Source organism: Rutilus rutilus, assembly GCF_951802725.1.
Source record: "Rutilus rutilus genome assembly, chromosome: 17".
Taxonomy (NCBI): Eukaryota; Metazoa; Chordata; class Actinopteri; order Cypriniformes; family Leuciscidae; genus Rutilus; species Rutilus rutilus.
In genome coordinates this window covers 27002198-27020550 of record NC_140230.1, presented here as the reverse complement: position 1 = coordinate 27020550, position 18353 = coordinate 27002198, and the positions used below count along the sequence as shown (strand labels likewise).

At 38.1% G+C, this 18353-nt stretch overlaps 1 protein-coding gene across 3 annotated transcripts; it reads left to right on the top strand.

The window, feature by feature from the left end:
• Positions 1-693: 693 nt before the first annotated feature.
• On the top strand, positions 694-18095 carry LOC311276121 (uncharacterized protein). Of its 3 annotated transcripts, none has more exons than XM_084385633.1 (13): positions 704-1048; positions 1156-1236; positions 4534-4740; positions 5502-5740; positions 5829-5938; positions 7554-7750; positions 8014-8211; positions 10817-10903; positions 11103-11353; positions 11901-12029; positions 12112-12252; positions 12329-12434; positions 17876-18095. In XM_084385633.1, exons 1-13 carry the CDS (start codon positions 985-987, stop codon positions 18091-18093), a joined length of 2028 nt encoding a protein of 675 aa, XP_084241759.1. In that variant the 5' UTR covers positions 704-984; the 3' UTR covers positions 18094-18095. The 3 variants fall into 3 exon arrangements, with proteins under 3 accessions (XP_084241761.1, XP_084241759.1, XP_084241760.1); XM_084385634.1 differs by adding an exon at positions 4399-4444 and having other exon boundaries at positions 705-1236; XM_084385635.1 differs by lacking the exon at positions 17876-18095 and having other exon boundaries at positions 694-1048; positions 12225-12252.
• Positions 18096-18353: the final 258 nt, after the last annotated feature.

Sequence of the window (18353 nt, the reverse complement as noted above, 5' to 3'; positions counted from 1 at the left end):
TAAGATGCAACTTTCAGGGTCAAAAAGTCATTCTTCTAATTAGCCCCATCTTATAATGAGTATTCTTATCAATAAAATGGATTTTTACTTAATCAGGAGTTTTGAATTGTGTTAATGTTGCGGGCACAACCTTCTTTGATTTTCCTTGAATGTCAAGTGCAGAAACCAAAAGTTCACTGGGCCCAAATTCGCATTCCTGTTCTTTTGGAGTCAGCATGAAATATTGCTCCCCTCTTAACAATCTTTGGGTCTTTGAAAGTTCTGCTAGAAAGACGGATCTAAAACTCTTTTCAGACTGTTAAATCTCTCACTAAACATAAGGCTGAACTTCGACCATTTAAGCTCACAGCCTCACACATACATTAAGCAAGGACGAAACTGCTTATTGTGGAATAATCAGAGAAATCCAGACCTGCTACTTCTTATGGAGGACCAAACCTGCAGAAATTAAAAATAAATAAATAAATAAATAAATAGATAAATAGATAAAAAAATTTGTTAAATAGATAAATAAATGTGATAATAGGAAAATAAATAAATAAATAAACGACTTGATAAAATAAATATGATTCATTTTTAATCAAATTCATTTTTGTATTATTTTTTCCCCTTAATGTATTATTTTCTGCTTATATACATTTTTACATTTTTTAAAAATCGTTTTAACTTTTATTTATTCGTTAATTATTTATTTATTTATTTTTATATTTTTATATTTATTCTTACATTTATTGTTTAGATTTATTTATTTATTTATGCATTCATTTATTTATAGATTTATTTATTTCCACATGTATTTATTTTTAGATTTATTTATTTATTTATTGATTCATTTATTTTTACATTTCTGTGTGTAACATGGAAATGAGGAAGGCGGTCCTTGTGTAGCTTCAGTGCATCATTGGTTGAGAGCTCACGAATAGAATCGTCAGGCTTAGCTAATAGAGAGGAGATTTTTCAAAAAAAAGAAGAAAAAAAAAAAGAATGGCGGCAAGAAATAATTCCTTGTCAAGTTTGCTACGGGATGTGGCAGATCAGCTGGAGAGTTGTAAGTCATTTTCACCTAATCGCATTATGCCGAAATATTTTGTTGCGTCAACTATTTTTCCAGAAATAATAACACGAAGCTGAAACTACTTATGTGATCCCTCTCAGCATCGTCATCGAGTGTGGAACCGTCGGCGTCGACGTCGACGTCAGGCGCTGGGTTTATGACACCCAGACACCCAGTGGATGGTTGGTTTTCTAGTCTAATGACTGTTCTGTAATAAATGACTAGATCTTCACTCTAAATGACTGAAATGGTTGCGTTTCTCAACCACCGATGGCTTCTATGAAAATCGGAGCAATCCAGGGCCGCGTTTCCCTATTACGGAGCCCCTAAAGGGACGTGGTGGTGAACATTTTGGGGGATGGGACAATTTTATTTTTTTCAAATCTTTTGCGTTCCCTCGCAAAAGTTTTGCGTTCTCCCGAGAAACTTTGCGTTCCCACGCAAAAGTTTTGCGTTCCCTCGCAAAGATATTTGCGTTCCCACGCAAAACTTTTGCGTTCCCACGCAAAACCTGTTTTGAGCTCGGACAGACACGTCCTGTTTAATGTCCCGCTGGCAGTGTTTCAGAGCTCCGTACGTTAATGGAGCGTTTATAGTGTTTGAACTTGGACTCAAATATAAAGAAATGCGGTCAGTGCTTAACTAAAGGAGTTCAGTGAAGTTGGCATTTGGCAATATTCACATAGGCTATTCGAAGTTCCCTATTCTTGAGCTAAACGTTGTTGAAACACAAACAACATCTATTTATAATCACAGTAACCTAGACAACGAGCTAAAACCTGATTGTCATCAAAACAAGCTTTATAATATTGATCTCTATGAGCAGGCGGCTGAGAGACAAGTTAGAAGGGACCGTCTGCAAAGTGCAATATAACCCAAAAACGACTACAGCATCAACTCACAGTAGAATAATCATTAACTTCAATGTTACAAACTGTAGTGCCACCCAATTCAGTATCAATGGTGACCCACTGGTCATACTACACTGCTTTTGCACATTTTATATTATGAAAAATATTCAATAACTTCACTGTAACACACCAAATTTAGTTTACACTTGACACATCACTGCTCTAATGTTGGTTATAGGCCTACAACAAATAGTTTGGGAAATAATTGCACATAAAAAATAAGTAGGCCTATTCTTTACACAAATTATATTGGTAGGCTATACGCAGCTTTTGCATTATATTTGCTTACTGAATTTGATGGCATTACACTGTAGCCTACACTGTATGTAAAGCCGCCTTTCCACTGCGCACGACATTCGCATTCGATTGTCGCATTTCGCCCCCTGGTGTCAGTCGCACGGAACTTTGAAATTGGTCGTGATGCAACCGTTACCCTCGGCTATTCACAATGGTAAAATTAATGATTTTAATGAATGTAATGCATGCATGAATATATCCACACAAAACAAATGACCCTCAATACATCTTATATATTAAAAACAGTCGATTTTATAGAGCTAATCAATATAAATATTGATTTAATATGATACAAATATTTTTTTCTGCCATAATTATTAATAACCGTCATTTTGCAGGAATAGCGTTTACATTAAAGTATTAAAATATTGGTAATTCTAGCTTCGCGCTCATAGTTTTGATTAGAATACATCACATCCGGTCGACCGGTCGCATACGGTCTAGCCGCAGAAGTTCAGATATTTCAACGCATCCGAAGCTCAAATCGGATCCGAAATTTCCGCATACACATATGATCGGAACTCCCCGCAGCTCCCGTACGTCTCTCCATAGGAAATTAATGACTTCCGGTCCGACGGCTGTCGTTTGTCGTTTGCAGTGGAAAGGCGGCTTAAGCCTACACTTCACAGAGTGTGAAGTTATTTTATATTTATTTCTAAAAAGGGTGAAGTTATTGCTTTTATTTCATAATAAATAATCATAAAAATTCTGCATTTTTTATCAAACTAAGTAATGTAGGCCTAGTATAACCAGCAGGAGAGCAGTGATGTGTGAACTGAATTTGGTGACAATTCTGCACATTTTATATTATTAAACATATTCAATAGCTTCACTGTGACACACTGTACTGACCGTACAGTGTGTCACAGTGAAGCTATTGAATATGTTTAATGATATAAAATGTGCAGAAGGGTTTTGAGATTTGCACTTTACAGACGGCCCCTTATTTGGATTTGAGAATTGGGTTATAGCTCGTTGTCTAGGTTACTGTGATTGTAAATAGTTGTCGTTTGTGTTTTAACAAAGTTAAGTTCAAGAATAGGGAAGTTCGAATAGCCTATGTGAATATTGCCAACTTCACTGAACTCCTTCAGTTAAGCACTGACCGCATTTCTTTATATTTGAGTCCAAGTTCAAACACTATAAAACGCTCCATTAACGTACGGAGCTCTGAAACACTGCCAGCGGGACATTACAACAGGAAGTGTCTGTCCGAGCTCAAAACAGGTTTTGCGTGGGAACGCAAATATCTTTGCGAGGGAACGCAAAACTTTTGCGTGGGAACGCAAATATCTTTGCGTGGGAACGCAAATATCTTTGCGTGGGAACGCAAAAGTTTTGCGTGGGAACGCAAAGTTTCTCGGGGGAACGCAAAAGATTTGAAAAAAAAAACTCTCCCATCCTAAAAAAATTTCCACCACCACGTCCCTTTAGGGGCTCCGTACCCTATTATAGGTCCACGGCTAGGCCTTTTTGGAAACGCGGCCCTGGATTTTTCGGTTCTGTGATTGTCAATGTCAACTGGGTAAAAATAAAAATGAAATCCAGACACAGTATCTTACTGATGAGGTTATAAGTAAGGGTTAATGCCCGACGAGGTGTCCATTGTCAGGTATTAATGGACGACGGCGAGGCGTGAACGGTTGCCTCCGCCAAAGTCCATTAATACCTGACAATGGACACCTTGAATAACCCGCTTATACCATGGTCACTTGCCAAATAACACATTTTTAAAACATTAGTTTATATTTTAATTAGTTTTACAATCGAAATCTAAAGTTTTTACAAACACCCTTAAGTGGTTTCTCGCAGCTGATGTAGCCAGCGCATTTATTTATTAATTTCGAACGGTAAACAGTCAGTTTCACCAGAACTCCTTTACTAGGTGTCCTCTATCACTTTTTAATGGACACCCTGCAGCCAATCAGAATCGAGTATTCACCCAGACCATGATAAAGAGGTTATAAATAACTCTGTAAATGAGTTATGTTACTTTACATACCTGCAAAATAAACGTTTAATGCTCAACTGTTTGTAGTAAGTTACTTGGATCATAAAATTGTCATAGAAAATGAATAATAAAATATAGAAATTAGTGGTTATTGTTCAGTAGTTTTTTTTTTTTTTTTTTGCCAGCTAAAAGCAAGAAATAAGAAAAATAAAACATGTCAGTTTGACAAAGGTCAGACATTTTTTTATTGCACTTCTGTTACTATTGTCCCCTTCACTTAAAAATGATGGCTGATTTGTTTACTTTCCTACACGTTCTAGCTGAAGTTGCAAGACTATTTACACCTTACAGAGGAAGAGGATTTGCAAGACGAACAAGCTTGCCTGTAATGAGTCGAGCAGTATCCTGCAGCTTTACACATAACTTTTGCTGTCTTGGTGACAAAAATGCAGAATTAGTACCCAGTCGCTGTGCAAAAGACAGTTTGTTCTCTGCTGGGTTAGGGGAGAAACGTGTCACCTTTCGAGGTATGTAAAAAGCAGCTTATTGGAATGTTATTGTTTAAAAGCAAGGTTTTCTTGAACACATTTGGATTATTAATTAACTGTTGTCTTATATACTGCCCTACAAAGCAAAAAGGCAGTAACTACGCAGAGTGCAGAACTGAGAAAAACGACTTTAAAGTTATCCTGTCATCCAGCCTAAGTCGTTGTAGGTAGATTATTGGACATGTGGCTGTTTTGTTACTTTATATTAGCTTATTCTTTGTACATATCAATCCTCATATTTAATTTGATATTTTACCCCTATTTTGCAGTTACTGTATTCTTGCTTTGTAAACTTGCTTTGTATTACTTACCAAAAACGGGGCACCATACCAAGGAAAAAGGCAGTAACTACAGATTCTCCAAAAACTATTACCATTTTTCTCCAAAACAACACACATTTGAGATAAGATGTTTTGTCACATAACAAAGGATGCCTTGAATGTCATGAAAATGATAATAACTCATTTTTGACCAAAAATGCAGTTACTGCCCTTTTGTTTTGTAGGGCAGTATAGTAGGACACAATAATATGGTTCTCAGTGGTGCCCCAACACTGTTGGTTGCAAATATTCTTTTAAAAAAACAGTACGGTCTGTCAGTAGTCATTTTAAATAAAATTTTAACGGAAGTTGTCTGGAGCTTTCAAAACTGAACTGAACTGTATGTCAAAAATAAGTGATAACTGTCAGATTTGTCCCAGTATCTTACATTTTATCTTTTTATTATTATTTTTATTAAAGGGTGCCATGCAGATCCCCAAAAATTTAAGGATGTCATCTTGGAGGCTTATCCAAAACTCAGACAAGGTGGTGGGTTTGAGTTATTAAAAATATCTGGGAACACAAGGAGCCGTTATCTCAGCCTGATACCCTGTCCAAATGAGGGATACAATGTTAAATATTTGAAAGATCCTCAAAACCAAATTGGTCATGCAACCATTTTCATTCGTCCACTTCAACGTAACATTGAAGTTGAACCAGTAAGTTACATACTTTCAAACAGGGAATGTTTTAACATTTACATTAAACATGAATGACATGTTATTTTGTTGTGATGTTTTCTTGCAGGCGAGTCTTCCTAGCAGAGATGAGTTAATTGGACCACCTCAGAAATGTGTTGTGTGTGGAGACGAATTTTCCTTTGCAGCTATCAAGTCTCACAGTGATGAGTGCGGGAGGTATTTGAGGTTTTATTTTTTAAATGGAGTCTCTTATGGAAATGTTTATTTATCATTGTTTTGGGTTTACAGGACAGAACTATTATCTATTGAATTACAGTAGACTTTGTCAGTTTGAACCAGTCAATGTATACACTCACCTAAAGGATTATTAGGAACACCATACTAATACTGTGTTTGACCCCCTTTCGCCTTCAGAACTGCCTTAATTCTACGTGGCATTGATTCAACAAGGCGCTGAAAGCATTCTTTAGAAATGTTGGCCCATATTGATAGGATAGCGTCTTGCAGTTGATGGAGATTTGTGGGATGCACATCCAGGGCACGAAGCTCCCGTTCCACCACATCCCAAAGATGCTCTATTGGGTTGAGATCTGGTGACTGTGGGGGCCATTTTAGTACAGTGAACTCATTGTCATGTTCAAGAAACCAATTTGAAATGATTCGAGCTTTGTGACATGGTGCATTATCCTGCTGGAAGTAGCCATCAGAGGATGGGTACATGGTGGTCATAAAGGGATGGACATGGTCAGAAACAATGCTCTGGGAGGCCGTGGCATTTAAACGATGCCCAATTGGCACTAAGAGGCCTAAAGTGTGCCAAGAAAACATCCCCCACACCATTACACCACCACCACCAGCCTGCACAGTGGTAACAAGGCATGATGGATCCATGTTCTCATTCTGTTTACGCCAAATTCTGACTCTACCATCTGAATGTCTCAACAGAAATCGAGACTCATCAGACCAGGCAACATTTTTCCAGTCTTCAACTGTCCAATTTTGGTGAGCTTGTGCAAATTGTAGCCTCTTTTTCTTATTTGTAGTGGAGATGAGTGGTACCCGGTGGGGTCTTCTGCTGTTGTAGCCCATCCGCCTCAAGGTTGTGTGTGTTGTGGCTTCACAAATGCTTTGCTGCATACCTCGGTTGTAACGAGTGGTTATTTCAGTCAAAGTTGCTCTTCTATCAGCTTGAATCAGTCGGCCCATTCTCCTCTAACCTCTAGCATCAACAAGGCATTTTCACCCACAGGACTGCCGCATACTGGATGTTTTTCCCTTTTCACACCATTCTTTGTAAACCCTAGAAATGGTTGTGCGTGAAAATCCCAGTAACTGAGCAGATTGTGAAATACTCACAGGACCAGGAGCACACCCCTAAATCCATTGAAGCAACTGCCATGTGATTGGTTGATTAGATAATTGCATTAATGAGAAATTGAACAGGTGTTCCTAATAATCCTTTAGGTGAGTGTATATAAACCCTCCTAGTTACTAAAATGTCATTATTATTATTATTATTATTATTGTTGTTGTTGTTGTTGTTTTTAAACCATTTAAAGGCTAAATTCACCCAAAAATTAAAAATTTATTAATTACTTGTCCTCATGTCTTACCAAACCCAAACGTTTTTCATTCATCTTCACAACACAAATGAAGATAAATCTGACTGTCCCTCCATTAGACAGAATAGTGTCCATTGAGAACTCATATTTCATTAAAAAGACCTTCATTTGTGTTCTGGAACAACATGAGAGGGATGAATTGATGACAGAGTTTCCATTTTTGCATGAACTATCCCTTTAAACAGTCTGTGTTTACCCCTTTTCTGAAGGTCAGTGGAGGTCAGTGTTGAGGTAGTGAGTGAGAGAGCTACAGAAAGGGCCACTTCAAGCAGCACTGAAAGTACAGTTGTGAGGCAGGAAAGAAATGATGTAAATCCCAGCACCAGTTACTGCACAATGCAAGATCAGGAAAGCATGACAGTTTCACAGCTCATCACAATAGATGAAGAGAGCACTGAACTTGATGGTTTGTATAGTTGACTTGCACAATATATCTTTGAATTATGCATTAATTTATTTTTAGATTTATTTATTTCCACAATTAATAAATTAAGCAGAGAAATACAGGTATAGAACAAAAAGCAAATCTCATAATGTTCATTTGAAAACACAACATGTGCCTACGGTCTTCAAAGATTACGGGTCATGTTTTTTGGTTTTTTTTTTTTTTCTTTACCTGATCATATGCCTTTTAATGTTTGTTTCTGTGGATAATGTCTCTGGTTTTAGATTGGAAATTTGAGCCAGATGCAACAGAGGCCTCAAAGAAGTACAGAGAAAACCTTTTGAAGACACATGAAAGGGGAAAGGAGCTCAGTTTCCAGATGGACATGAGAGACAGTCCTGAAGACAGGGAGAGAGCAATCTTGACTTTCTACAAGATGGCAAAAGTAGAATGGGCTTGTCCTTTAAAATGTACACTACATGGTAGGTAAAGTAAATCCTATAATACAGGGGTGTCCAGCCCTGCTCCTGAAGGGCCACTGTCCTGCAGAGTTAAAGCAGGGCTCAGTAGTTCCGGGATTTCTTCGCTGTATTCTCGCTTTTTGCTCACAGGTTTCTCTCTAGAGCTCCCCCCACAGCTTCAGAATAGATATTTGACAACACTGTTGTAAAAACTCGTTGCCAATTCTCAGACACCAGCAGAGCAACGACATTAAAGCAGATGGGACATTCTTTAAAACATCTTCTTCATTCGGGTTCGAACAGCATGAGGGAGCGCAATAATGACAGCATTTTAGCAGATTTCTTTTGGCCGTAAAGCAATTGTTTACATCGCGAGACCTGATATCACGCGATGCTTCCTGACGCGGCGGCCCGCCGGCTCAAAGTTGCAAGTGCGGATTTTCCGCTCACGGGCACCAGGGGGGTGCGAAACGACCACCATTCAACCCGAAATAAGTAATATAACCATTCCAATGACTCCGAAGCTGTTCAGTTAAGGTAAAAAAGTTACTTAGTTCACCTTTAAGCCATGTTTACACGAAGGGAAGACGCACAAGAAAACCCTGTTTTTATCATAGAAAACGATTATTTCTAAAAACTCCGGCCAAAGTGGAGATTTCTGATAACGCCGCCAATGTGTTGCCGTGTCAACTGGGAGAAATGGGTTCTCAAACGTCACATTATGCACCAGAAAATGCCTAACGTCATGTTTAACGTTATTTGAGTGCCCTATGACATAGTTATGATGGCGCTCGACGGCGTATTTATGCAACTTTATTAAAATTACAACTTTTTTGAAAACAAGGTTGTGTGCACAATGTTATTATTGAAAACGTAGGGGGGGGAAATATTCGTTTCTCTAAATACCACGCGTAAATGTGGCCTTAACCTCCAACTAGCTCCAACAGACTTGCCTTGAAGTTTTTAGTGAGTCTAATGGTCTTAATTAGTTGGATCAGGTGTGGTTAATCAGGGTCGGAGCTAAACTCTGCAGGACAGTGGCCCTCCACAAGCAGGATTGGACACCCCTGCTATAATGTGATACAGTTCTGAATCTGATTTTTGTTTGCGTTAATGTCCTGTTATACCTTTGCCTTTGTAAGCCCGTCTAATTGGTCCAATGGAGGTCTCCAATAATACGGGGAAGGTTTCTCTGCGCGTTACTGTCTTTCCTTTTACGCAACACAACAAGATTAAATGCAATATATTTTCTTACATGCAATAGCTCGTTTCATCTGACTCCATAAATGAAAAGGTTTTAATGATATCTGTGTATCATTAAACGTGAACGAATATCTGATTATTCTTTTAACTCTGATTATAGTTTACCCGTTTAGATTTAGGAAACTATATCGCTTAGCAGTCCTTCGGATGCACGACACAATCTCGCCAGTCTGATTTCTCAAAACAGAGGTAATTGGCTAAACATCTGAGATTTGCCGTATTCACACGTACAAAATAACAGACACTTACATAGCCCCCTTGAATGCCACCTCAGGAACTTAATCAAATTGTTTCACTTTAGTAGAGGTCATGACCACCATAAAAGACGTTAGTCGATCAACTTACTTTTCTTAAAATGGCTTTAGTTTAGTCAAGCCCGTGGTATAACCACGTACACGTATCTAAAGGAACATTTAAATGAGAACAGAGGTTATGGAACGCACCCGAATCCAGGTTGATCAAATAGCATTCGCTAATTCTGGACGGAAATAACTCGCTCCCCTCATTCAAGTACACTTGAATCTGATAATCAAGTATTAGTCGTCACTAATGTCTAGCGCAGGCTTGTGGAAATATACGGATCCTATAATCTATAAGAGTGGAAACAATCTCAGAGTCAGTCAGAATAAAATCAAACGTTTACAATTTATTGACCAGGTAATGAAGCAATAATTCAAAATCCAATTCGCAAGAATAAAATCATCAGTTAATCATAACATAGTAACAATTCAGGAATCGAAGAATTTGTAAAGATTATTACCTGGTAACGAAAAATACACACATGCGGTTGTGTGGGCAGTCAACCTACAGACTCCTCGAACTTTCTGCACCTTTTCCTTATATACCCAGATAATTCAATATTCTTACCAAATGGCCGTCTATCATTATAATTAGATTTTGGTTCCCTATTCAGGGATTCACACTGGGAGATCAGAATTTGTATTTGAGTAGGTTCTTGTTTTACATACAGGAGGTACAGTCTGAATGGAGGACCTGGGGGAGGGAAACACCTTGAGAGGATACATCACTTTTCTCATATTTTATAACTTCTTTTAGCTTTTCCTTATGGTTGGGAAAATGAGACCATTTTACCAGGCGCACTGAGACACTTTAGATGATATCAAACATGTATAAATACTTCTTGTACATACTTTACATTGCATAGGTTTTCAGTGTATTTCAGGTGAGGCGGAGGGGGAATGAAGGGGAGATATTGTGTGTGGAGTGTGAACTGCACTGTGTGCTGCGTCTCGAGGTCCCTGTTACATATGCAGGAGATAGTTCAAGTGTTAATGTCCAGGGGGGCCTTTTGTTCCATCGAGGGGTCGGCCAGACATACTGGCAGCAGCCTTACACCTTTAAGGGGATCCTGCAATTGGAGACGGTGTGACTCGTCATGTTTTCGCAACCATCATGTCAAAACTCCAGCATGGTTTTGAACTACAACTTGGTTAGTGACCTATACAATACATGTTCTGTCTTTTTCTGTTTTCTTGGGATAACTTTGAAAGAAGTTTGCAGCAATTTGTTGGCATCAACAGTTAATTACTTGCCATTGGCCTTAGGGTTGATGCATTAAGGTTTCTGCATTTTGTATTATTGTAATGCATGCCGGATTGTAACATGGTGATTGGCTTTATTTCTTTAAGTGCCCGGAGGAACACTTCTTTTTGAGGGTGAAAAGGATCACTTGATACCCTCAACATCACAGAGTCTTCTGGATAGTGACTTCTTTGTGGTGGCAGGCCGTATAATCGGACACTCATTCCTGCATGGTGGTCCATGCTTAACTGGTTTAAGCCCAGCAATAATCCACGTGCTTTTTGGTGGACCCCCTGAAACTGCCACAATAGATATACTGGACTGTGTGGATACTGATGTCCGTCAAGTAATAGAGATGGTTAGTTAATCTTTACTCTTATTAATTTTCATTAAATATATTAGCTGGGAATAAAACATTTACTTACACAAAAACAAATACACTATGCAGCCAAAAAAAAGTTGTTGTTTAGATTTTATTAGGCAAATACTTCAGAGACTATGATTGGATCATTATTGCAGTGATTATTATGTTTCTAGCATGTTATATGTTTGGCAACAGTTCTTCTAACCCTAATTGATGGAGTGTGCAGCTTTTCATTTCTTAAACACACATGTAGGAATAAACATCATGGCCATATTCTAGGATGACAAAGTCCAGATTCAACAGGCTCAAATTGTGAAAGAATGGACTATTAGGAGGAATAATTTTCACACGTGAATTGGCACCTCTGAGTCCTGACATTAACCTCAGTGAAAGTCTTTTGGATGTGCTGGAGACTTTACAGAGTGCTCACCTCTTGTGTTGTCAATACAAGATTGACTCTTTAAGTATTTGCCTATTAAAATCCAAACTTTGACACTTTTTTTTGGCCAGGCAATGTATATAATTATTATTTTATGACCAGTTGGAAGGCACAGGTGAATTATCAGAGGAGGAAAAGAGGGCTATTACAGACCTTGCAGTGTCCTGGGATTTGCCTGGTGTGACATCAGAGAACAGAAGATGGCTGCTTGACAAACTTCTCATTCATGCAGTGAGTATGCACTATTGGTTGGAATACTCTTAAAATTTAGAAATGTAATGTATGTTTCCAATCCAAATTAAATTATGTGAAGGTCCTTGAAAGAACTTACAAGCAAGTAAAGCAGCTTCGGCGGGGTTTGAAGGAAACATTGATCTGGCCTTTGCTAACTGAGAGGAAAGACACTATTCCTCTTCTCTTTCCTAGGACTTGTGATACAGTGTACACCCCACTGGTAAGATATGGACCATTTATGTAATTTTGTTGAGCTCTACAATTCTTAAGTAATGATAATTTTGTCAATGTGTCAGATGGTTTTAGAGAGGATATTTTGGCCAACACATGATGAAGACAGCGAGGCTTCTCTTGAAGACACATGTAGGCTCACTGGATTCCTTCGCACCTTCATTGGAAATGGTAATTATAAGAGAAATCAACAGATTTTTTTGCTTTAGATGCTGGATTTTTTTTATTATTTTGTTTTTTGAGTTGCACTCAAGCAGCAACATTCTAATCTGAAAAATGAAGCCTACCCGGAAGTGCGAAAAACTGCAATACATCGAAAATCCGCTAGAGGGAAGTCCCAAAAGGGAGCAAATGTCTATAGACCACCATGTTAAAATGTCCGTTTTCACAGCATAAATTCATGTTTTTAACGGTTGGTCCCATGGACTTTTATTGTATTTTTCGATAGGTTCCGAGTGCCTGACAACTGTGAGGGGGGTGAATTTTTTTCTAACTCGTTAGTTTAGATCGTATTTAGATATAAAATGTATGACAAATAAGGGCGTGGTTAACTTTGATTGACAGCTTGACTGACAGCTGATAACGAGCATAGGCTGCGCCAAGGAGAATGACAACATAAGAAGCGCCATTTTTTAACACAGTTAAAATATAATACTACTGTTTCTGTATCATGAAATGTAGTTTTAAGAGTTTTTCAGGTGAGAATGTAGTTGTTTAAAGCTCAAATCTGTGGTTTATTTATAAAGATTTATGAAAATTTGATCCAGTTGTGAGATCCAGACGATCACCGGGCGCTCAGCGTTCATGTACCCCGCCTGGTACAGCCTTTCCTCGGCTAGTCGTTCTGACGTTTGCCGCTGACTCTGACGTCTATGTAGTGGTTAAACATGAGATATAATTCCTCTTGTGTATATCTAACGGGCGATTTTTGGTCTCGTGAATCTATAATTCGTTCCCTGGCCAATCGTTTTGGCTGAGGGGAAGTTTCATAACTTTATAAGCTATTTAACTTTACCGTTGTATGGTTAGACTAGAGCGCTGACTTTGTATGTTTGACTGATTGAGTTTTGTCATTTTAAATTTTAATAATAGCTTTCCTGTAGCTCAGTGGTAAGAGCATTGCGTTAACAACGCAAGGTTGTGGGTTTGATCCTAGGGGATTGCACATACCTATGTATAAATGTATAGGATAATGCAATGTAATAGGGCTGGGCAAAAAAATCGATTTTTCGATTAATCGTTTTTTAAAATGTGGTCGATTCAAAATCGATTCTCAAACGCCAAGAATCGATTTTTTTTCCATCTTTATGTATTAGTTTTCCTCCACTGTTCATAGGCTTGCAAACTCAATTTTATAGCTAATGCTGTGAGATTTTATGGTAGTTTTATCTAAATCATAAAATAACCTCAATTAGTGCTGCACGTTTAATCATATCGCAATCGCTATGACAAGCCTATACGCAATTAGGCTATATGACCAAAATGCTGCCAAAATGCTGTCGTGACTGTGACAGAAAAACTTGCGATGATATCGTGCGTGCGCACAAGACAGCACAGAATAGAATTATCTTTCGCGCTTGAACGAAGAACACACACAATTATGCCAAAATGTATTTTTGTCGAGTATCTTTATAACATAAGAGCAGTCTTATGACGAACGTGAAGAGTTGTGCCTCGTGAGAGAATGAGTCCGCGTGTGAGTTCCGCGTCTCTGTCAACAGCGGCTGGTCTTAAAGGGACAGTACACTGTAGCCACTAATTATCTCTGTCATTTAAAGGTCCCATGACATGAAATTTTCAATTTCTGAGGTTTTTTAACATTAATATGAGTTCCCCTAGCCTGTATATGGTCCCCAAGTTTCTAGAAATTTCAATCGGTATAAATCGAGCTTTTCCAATCTTTCTCTGCCTTTGAGAAAATGGAGGCTCAATCAGGCTGATCTTGAATCCCCTCTTTATGACGTTACAAGGAGAAATGTTACCTCCCCTTTCTCTGCTTTGCCCGCCCAGAGGATATTTCTCGCCCATGAGAAAATGAGCTAGGAAACAGGAACGCGCGCGTGCGATTTTAGTTTGTCCACGAGAGATATCATGGCTTTTGAGCGAGCGAAGCATAATAATTGCTCAATAATTGGATGTACAAATGAACACTGAAGGGTCAATACAAAGCTGGGCTTGCTGAACGTCTGAAACTAAAGTCTGGATCAATCTCTTTGGCTCAGCTACACACCTCGGACAAGTAAGTCAACTAATGATATATAAGTGGGTTGCTTTACTGTTTATGGTTACCTAGCTTGTTACACGTAGAATGTGGCTGTCACATGAGCTATGCAGTTTATGTGTGTGAATACACACACTGTAACGCGAGTGTTGTACACTTCTTTGTTATTTGGATAACCGTTTTCCTGTTGGTTATATGGCGCGTGCGATATCCGCATTTCAAGATCGCAGAGCTTGATGTAATTGTAATAAGATAAATACAGACGTTACAGATCTCTCATGAAAAGGCAACAGTAGGTTCGCGTTAGCTACATGATAATAACTGTAAACCATCCGAATAAAGTACCGTATTCAAACATAATATTTTAAACTTACCATTCGGAAACGTCCTGCTGGAGCTGCTGAGTTGCAGCTTCTCCATCTGGATCAGATTCTGGGTCAAACTGAAATGCTTGAACGACTGCGTGTCTTCGTGCCATTGCAATATATCCAACATAAACAAACATGCATGGTATCGTTGCGCAAGATGGTCAAGGCCACGCCCACCCTCCACCTTGCGCCGCCTTTCTCCTCCTCATTAGTATTTAAAGCTACAGACACCGAAACGGCCTGTCTGAAGGAAGCTCATTCTGGGACTGGTTTGTAGTGGCTATAATTCTGCACCGAGGCTGAATTTTTGGAAAGAGATTTCAGATACAGTACTAGGGACCACTAAGGTCTATATTAAAGCCTACAAAAAGTAGCATGTCATGGGACCTTTAAGTTAATCAAAGAACAAAGAGAACAGAGAAAAACACTCACTGCTCTTGAATAAAGAACTTTTGTAACTTTGATTAGTCAATATATAATTTATAATTAATGCAACACAGACTGTTTGATAATTTTATTCAATTTCTGTATGTCCTAGCTGTTAGACAGGAAGGGCACATATTATATTATATGCAACGTTTTTATATGTGGGTTTATGTGAGGATTGTTAACCTGTTTGATCAAGACATGCGACTGTTCTGACTTGTCCAATTTTCAGCATAAATTTTTCATCTTGCATCAAAATCCTGTCTATTCATTGTATGCATTTGAAATATAGAGTTGGGTTCTGTTTTAATGTACCCAAGTGTACCTAAAATAAAAAGAGTTTAATATACAGGTTTGTAGCTCTTAATTTCTTTTTATTAATTAAACACTTGAAAACTTGTTCACTTTTTTTTCTTTTCTTTTTCTTTTTTTAAAGGTCCCATGACATGCTACTTTTTGTAGGCTTTAATATAGACCTTAGTGGTCCCTAGTACTGTATCTGAAATCTCTTTCCAAAAATTCAGCCTCGGTGCAGAATTATAGCCACTACAAACCAGTCCCAGAATGAGCTTCCTTCAGACAGGCCGTTTCGGTGTCTGTAGCCTAGCCTTAAATGATAATGAGGAGGAGAAAGGCGGCGCAAGGTGGAGGGTGGGCGTGGCCTTGACCATCTTGCGCAACGATACCATGCATGTTTGTTTATGTTGGATATATTGCAATGGCACGAAGACACGCAGTCGTTCAAGCATTTCAGTTTGACCCAGAATCTGATCCAGATGGAGAAGCTGCAACTCAGCAGCTCCAGCAGGACGTTTCCGAATGGTAAGTTTAAAATATTATGTTTGGATACGGTACTTTATTCGGATGGTTTACAGTTATTATCATGTAGCTAACGCTAACCTACTGTTGCCTTTTCATGAGATCTGTAACGTCTGTCATTTATCTTATTACAATTACATCAAGCTCTGCGATCTTGAAATGCGGATATCGCGTGCGCCATATGACCAACAGGAAAACGGTTATCCAAATAACAAAGAAGTGTACAACACTCGCGTTACAGTGTGTGTATTCACACACATAAACTGCATAGCTCATGTGACAGCCACATTCTACGTGTAACAAGCTAACCATAAACAGTAAAGCAACACACTTATATATCATTAGTTGACTTACTTGTCCGAGGTGTGTAGCTGAGCCAAAGAGATTGATCCAGACTTTAGTTTCAGACGTTCAGCAAGCCCAGCTTTGTATTGACCCTTCAGTGTTCATTTGTACATCCAATTATTGAGCAATTATTATGCTTTGCTCGTTCAAAAGCCATTATGTCTCTCGTGGACAAACTAAAATCGAATCGAGAATCGAAATCGAATCGAATTAGAGCTTGAGAATCGAAATCGAATCGAATTGTAACATCTGAATCGATACCCAGCCCTACAATGTAAGTTGCTTTGGATAAAAGCGTCTGCCAAATGCATAAATGTAAATGTAATAAAACGAAGATGATCTGTCATGTTGTTTACTGCAACATCTGTTGTTTAGTACAAATGCACATATTGCCTGGACCATATTAAAAATGTTTAATATTTTTATATTATATTTAAACGAAAAGAGGTAGGTTTGTGTTTTATATTTCGTTTTGTTATAAATAGGCAAACGTTATATGCAGTGAATATAATCAATACGCGTTGCCTGAACCACATTTGTGTGGCTATAATGTTTAAGATTTCTTTCAATGAAAACGAAAAGAGGCAGTATGGTGTTTTATTACATATTTCGTTGCCTAAAATAGACACAGAGATAACCGGAGTAGCAGAGCGAGCTGAGTGACGCGCGCTGCGTCCTTTACCCATATATGGATTGGCTAGAAGGTGGGTGGGGTTAGGATTTTCCAAGATGGCGCCCCCCATACCCCCATAAACGGCTTCAAAACCGTTCTTCAGAAAGTCTATGGGTGACGTCACAGACGCTTTGTCCATATTTTTTACAGTCTATGGGTGCACTGTTAATAGGGCTGTCACTAACGATTATTTTGGTATTCGAGTAGTCGGTTCATTATTCCGACAATTAATTGAGCAATCTGATTTATTTTTTTGTGATTAATAAAAATAGCACACATTTGTAAGTGAACAACAGCCTTGACTTAGAATATATATCTAGTTATTTGAACAATTATTAATAACAATGAGACAATAACTGGTTCAAAAGTAATTATCATATGGTTTATTAGAACAAAACTGTTAAAACACATAATGCAATATAATATAAAGAATATAACTTATGTACATTATGTATTATAACAAGAGCCTGCAAAGGACCCCTGTGGTCTAATGATTGCCTTTATACTTTACCTCGCAATCTAATCCTTGTTTAATATTGGCTTAGAACATTTAATCAAAAGTCCACTTAATTTTGTATATTTGGACATTTAGAAATGCTACAGCCACTGTAATTTCTTGAACAAGAACATGCTGAGTGAGGGTTAACTTATTTTGAAATCACGATGAGCAGTTAGCATATTTTTAATTAACATTTAAATCCAATATGTAAATCTGTGATGCTACAAATGCCTTTTTCTTTTTTTTTCTTTTTTAATGCAGCTTCTAGTAATATCTTACGGTTTCTAATGAAATTCTGGACTGGATGGGATGTGCTGCCCAGAAGCCTAGACGTCGAGGTGGTGGATGGAGACCTACCCAAGTCTTCCACATGCTATCAAACTCTCAAGCTTCCTAGTCATTACAAGGACTACGTTTCCTTTGAGAGAGATATTTTAGCTGCTATCTGGAGCTCAGATTATGGATTTGGAATGGTCTAAGTTTATAATATCAGATGCCATTTTTCAAAATGTTTCATGTCTAAATCGGATATTTAGTCAGAAAATCTCAAACATGTTTGGTATGCTGCAATGTTCAGAGCTTTGGCTGTGTCATTACATTTGTTATTAAATGTAAGAATTTATTTGCTTGGATGTACTAAAAAGATACTGTTCTAGAAATTCTAGCTATACTAAATGGTTTGGAAATATGGAAGAATATTCACTGGTTGCGAGAGTTCATTCATATTAACTGCCACTGT

Coding starts and splice junctions, on each gene's coding strand:
- LOC311276121 (XM_084385633.1), top strand. CDS start 985: ATGGCGGCAAGAAATAATTCCTTGTCAAGTTTGCTACGGGATGTGGCA. Junction 1,237..4,533: donor ACCCAGACACCCAGTGGATG/GTTGGTTTTCTA, acceptor TACACGTTCTAG/CTGAAGTTGCAAGACTATTT. Junction 4,741..5,501: donor GAAACGTGTCACCTTTCGAG/GTATGTAAAAAG, acceptor TTTTTATTAAAG/GGTGCCATGCAGATCCCCAA.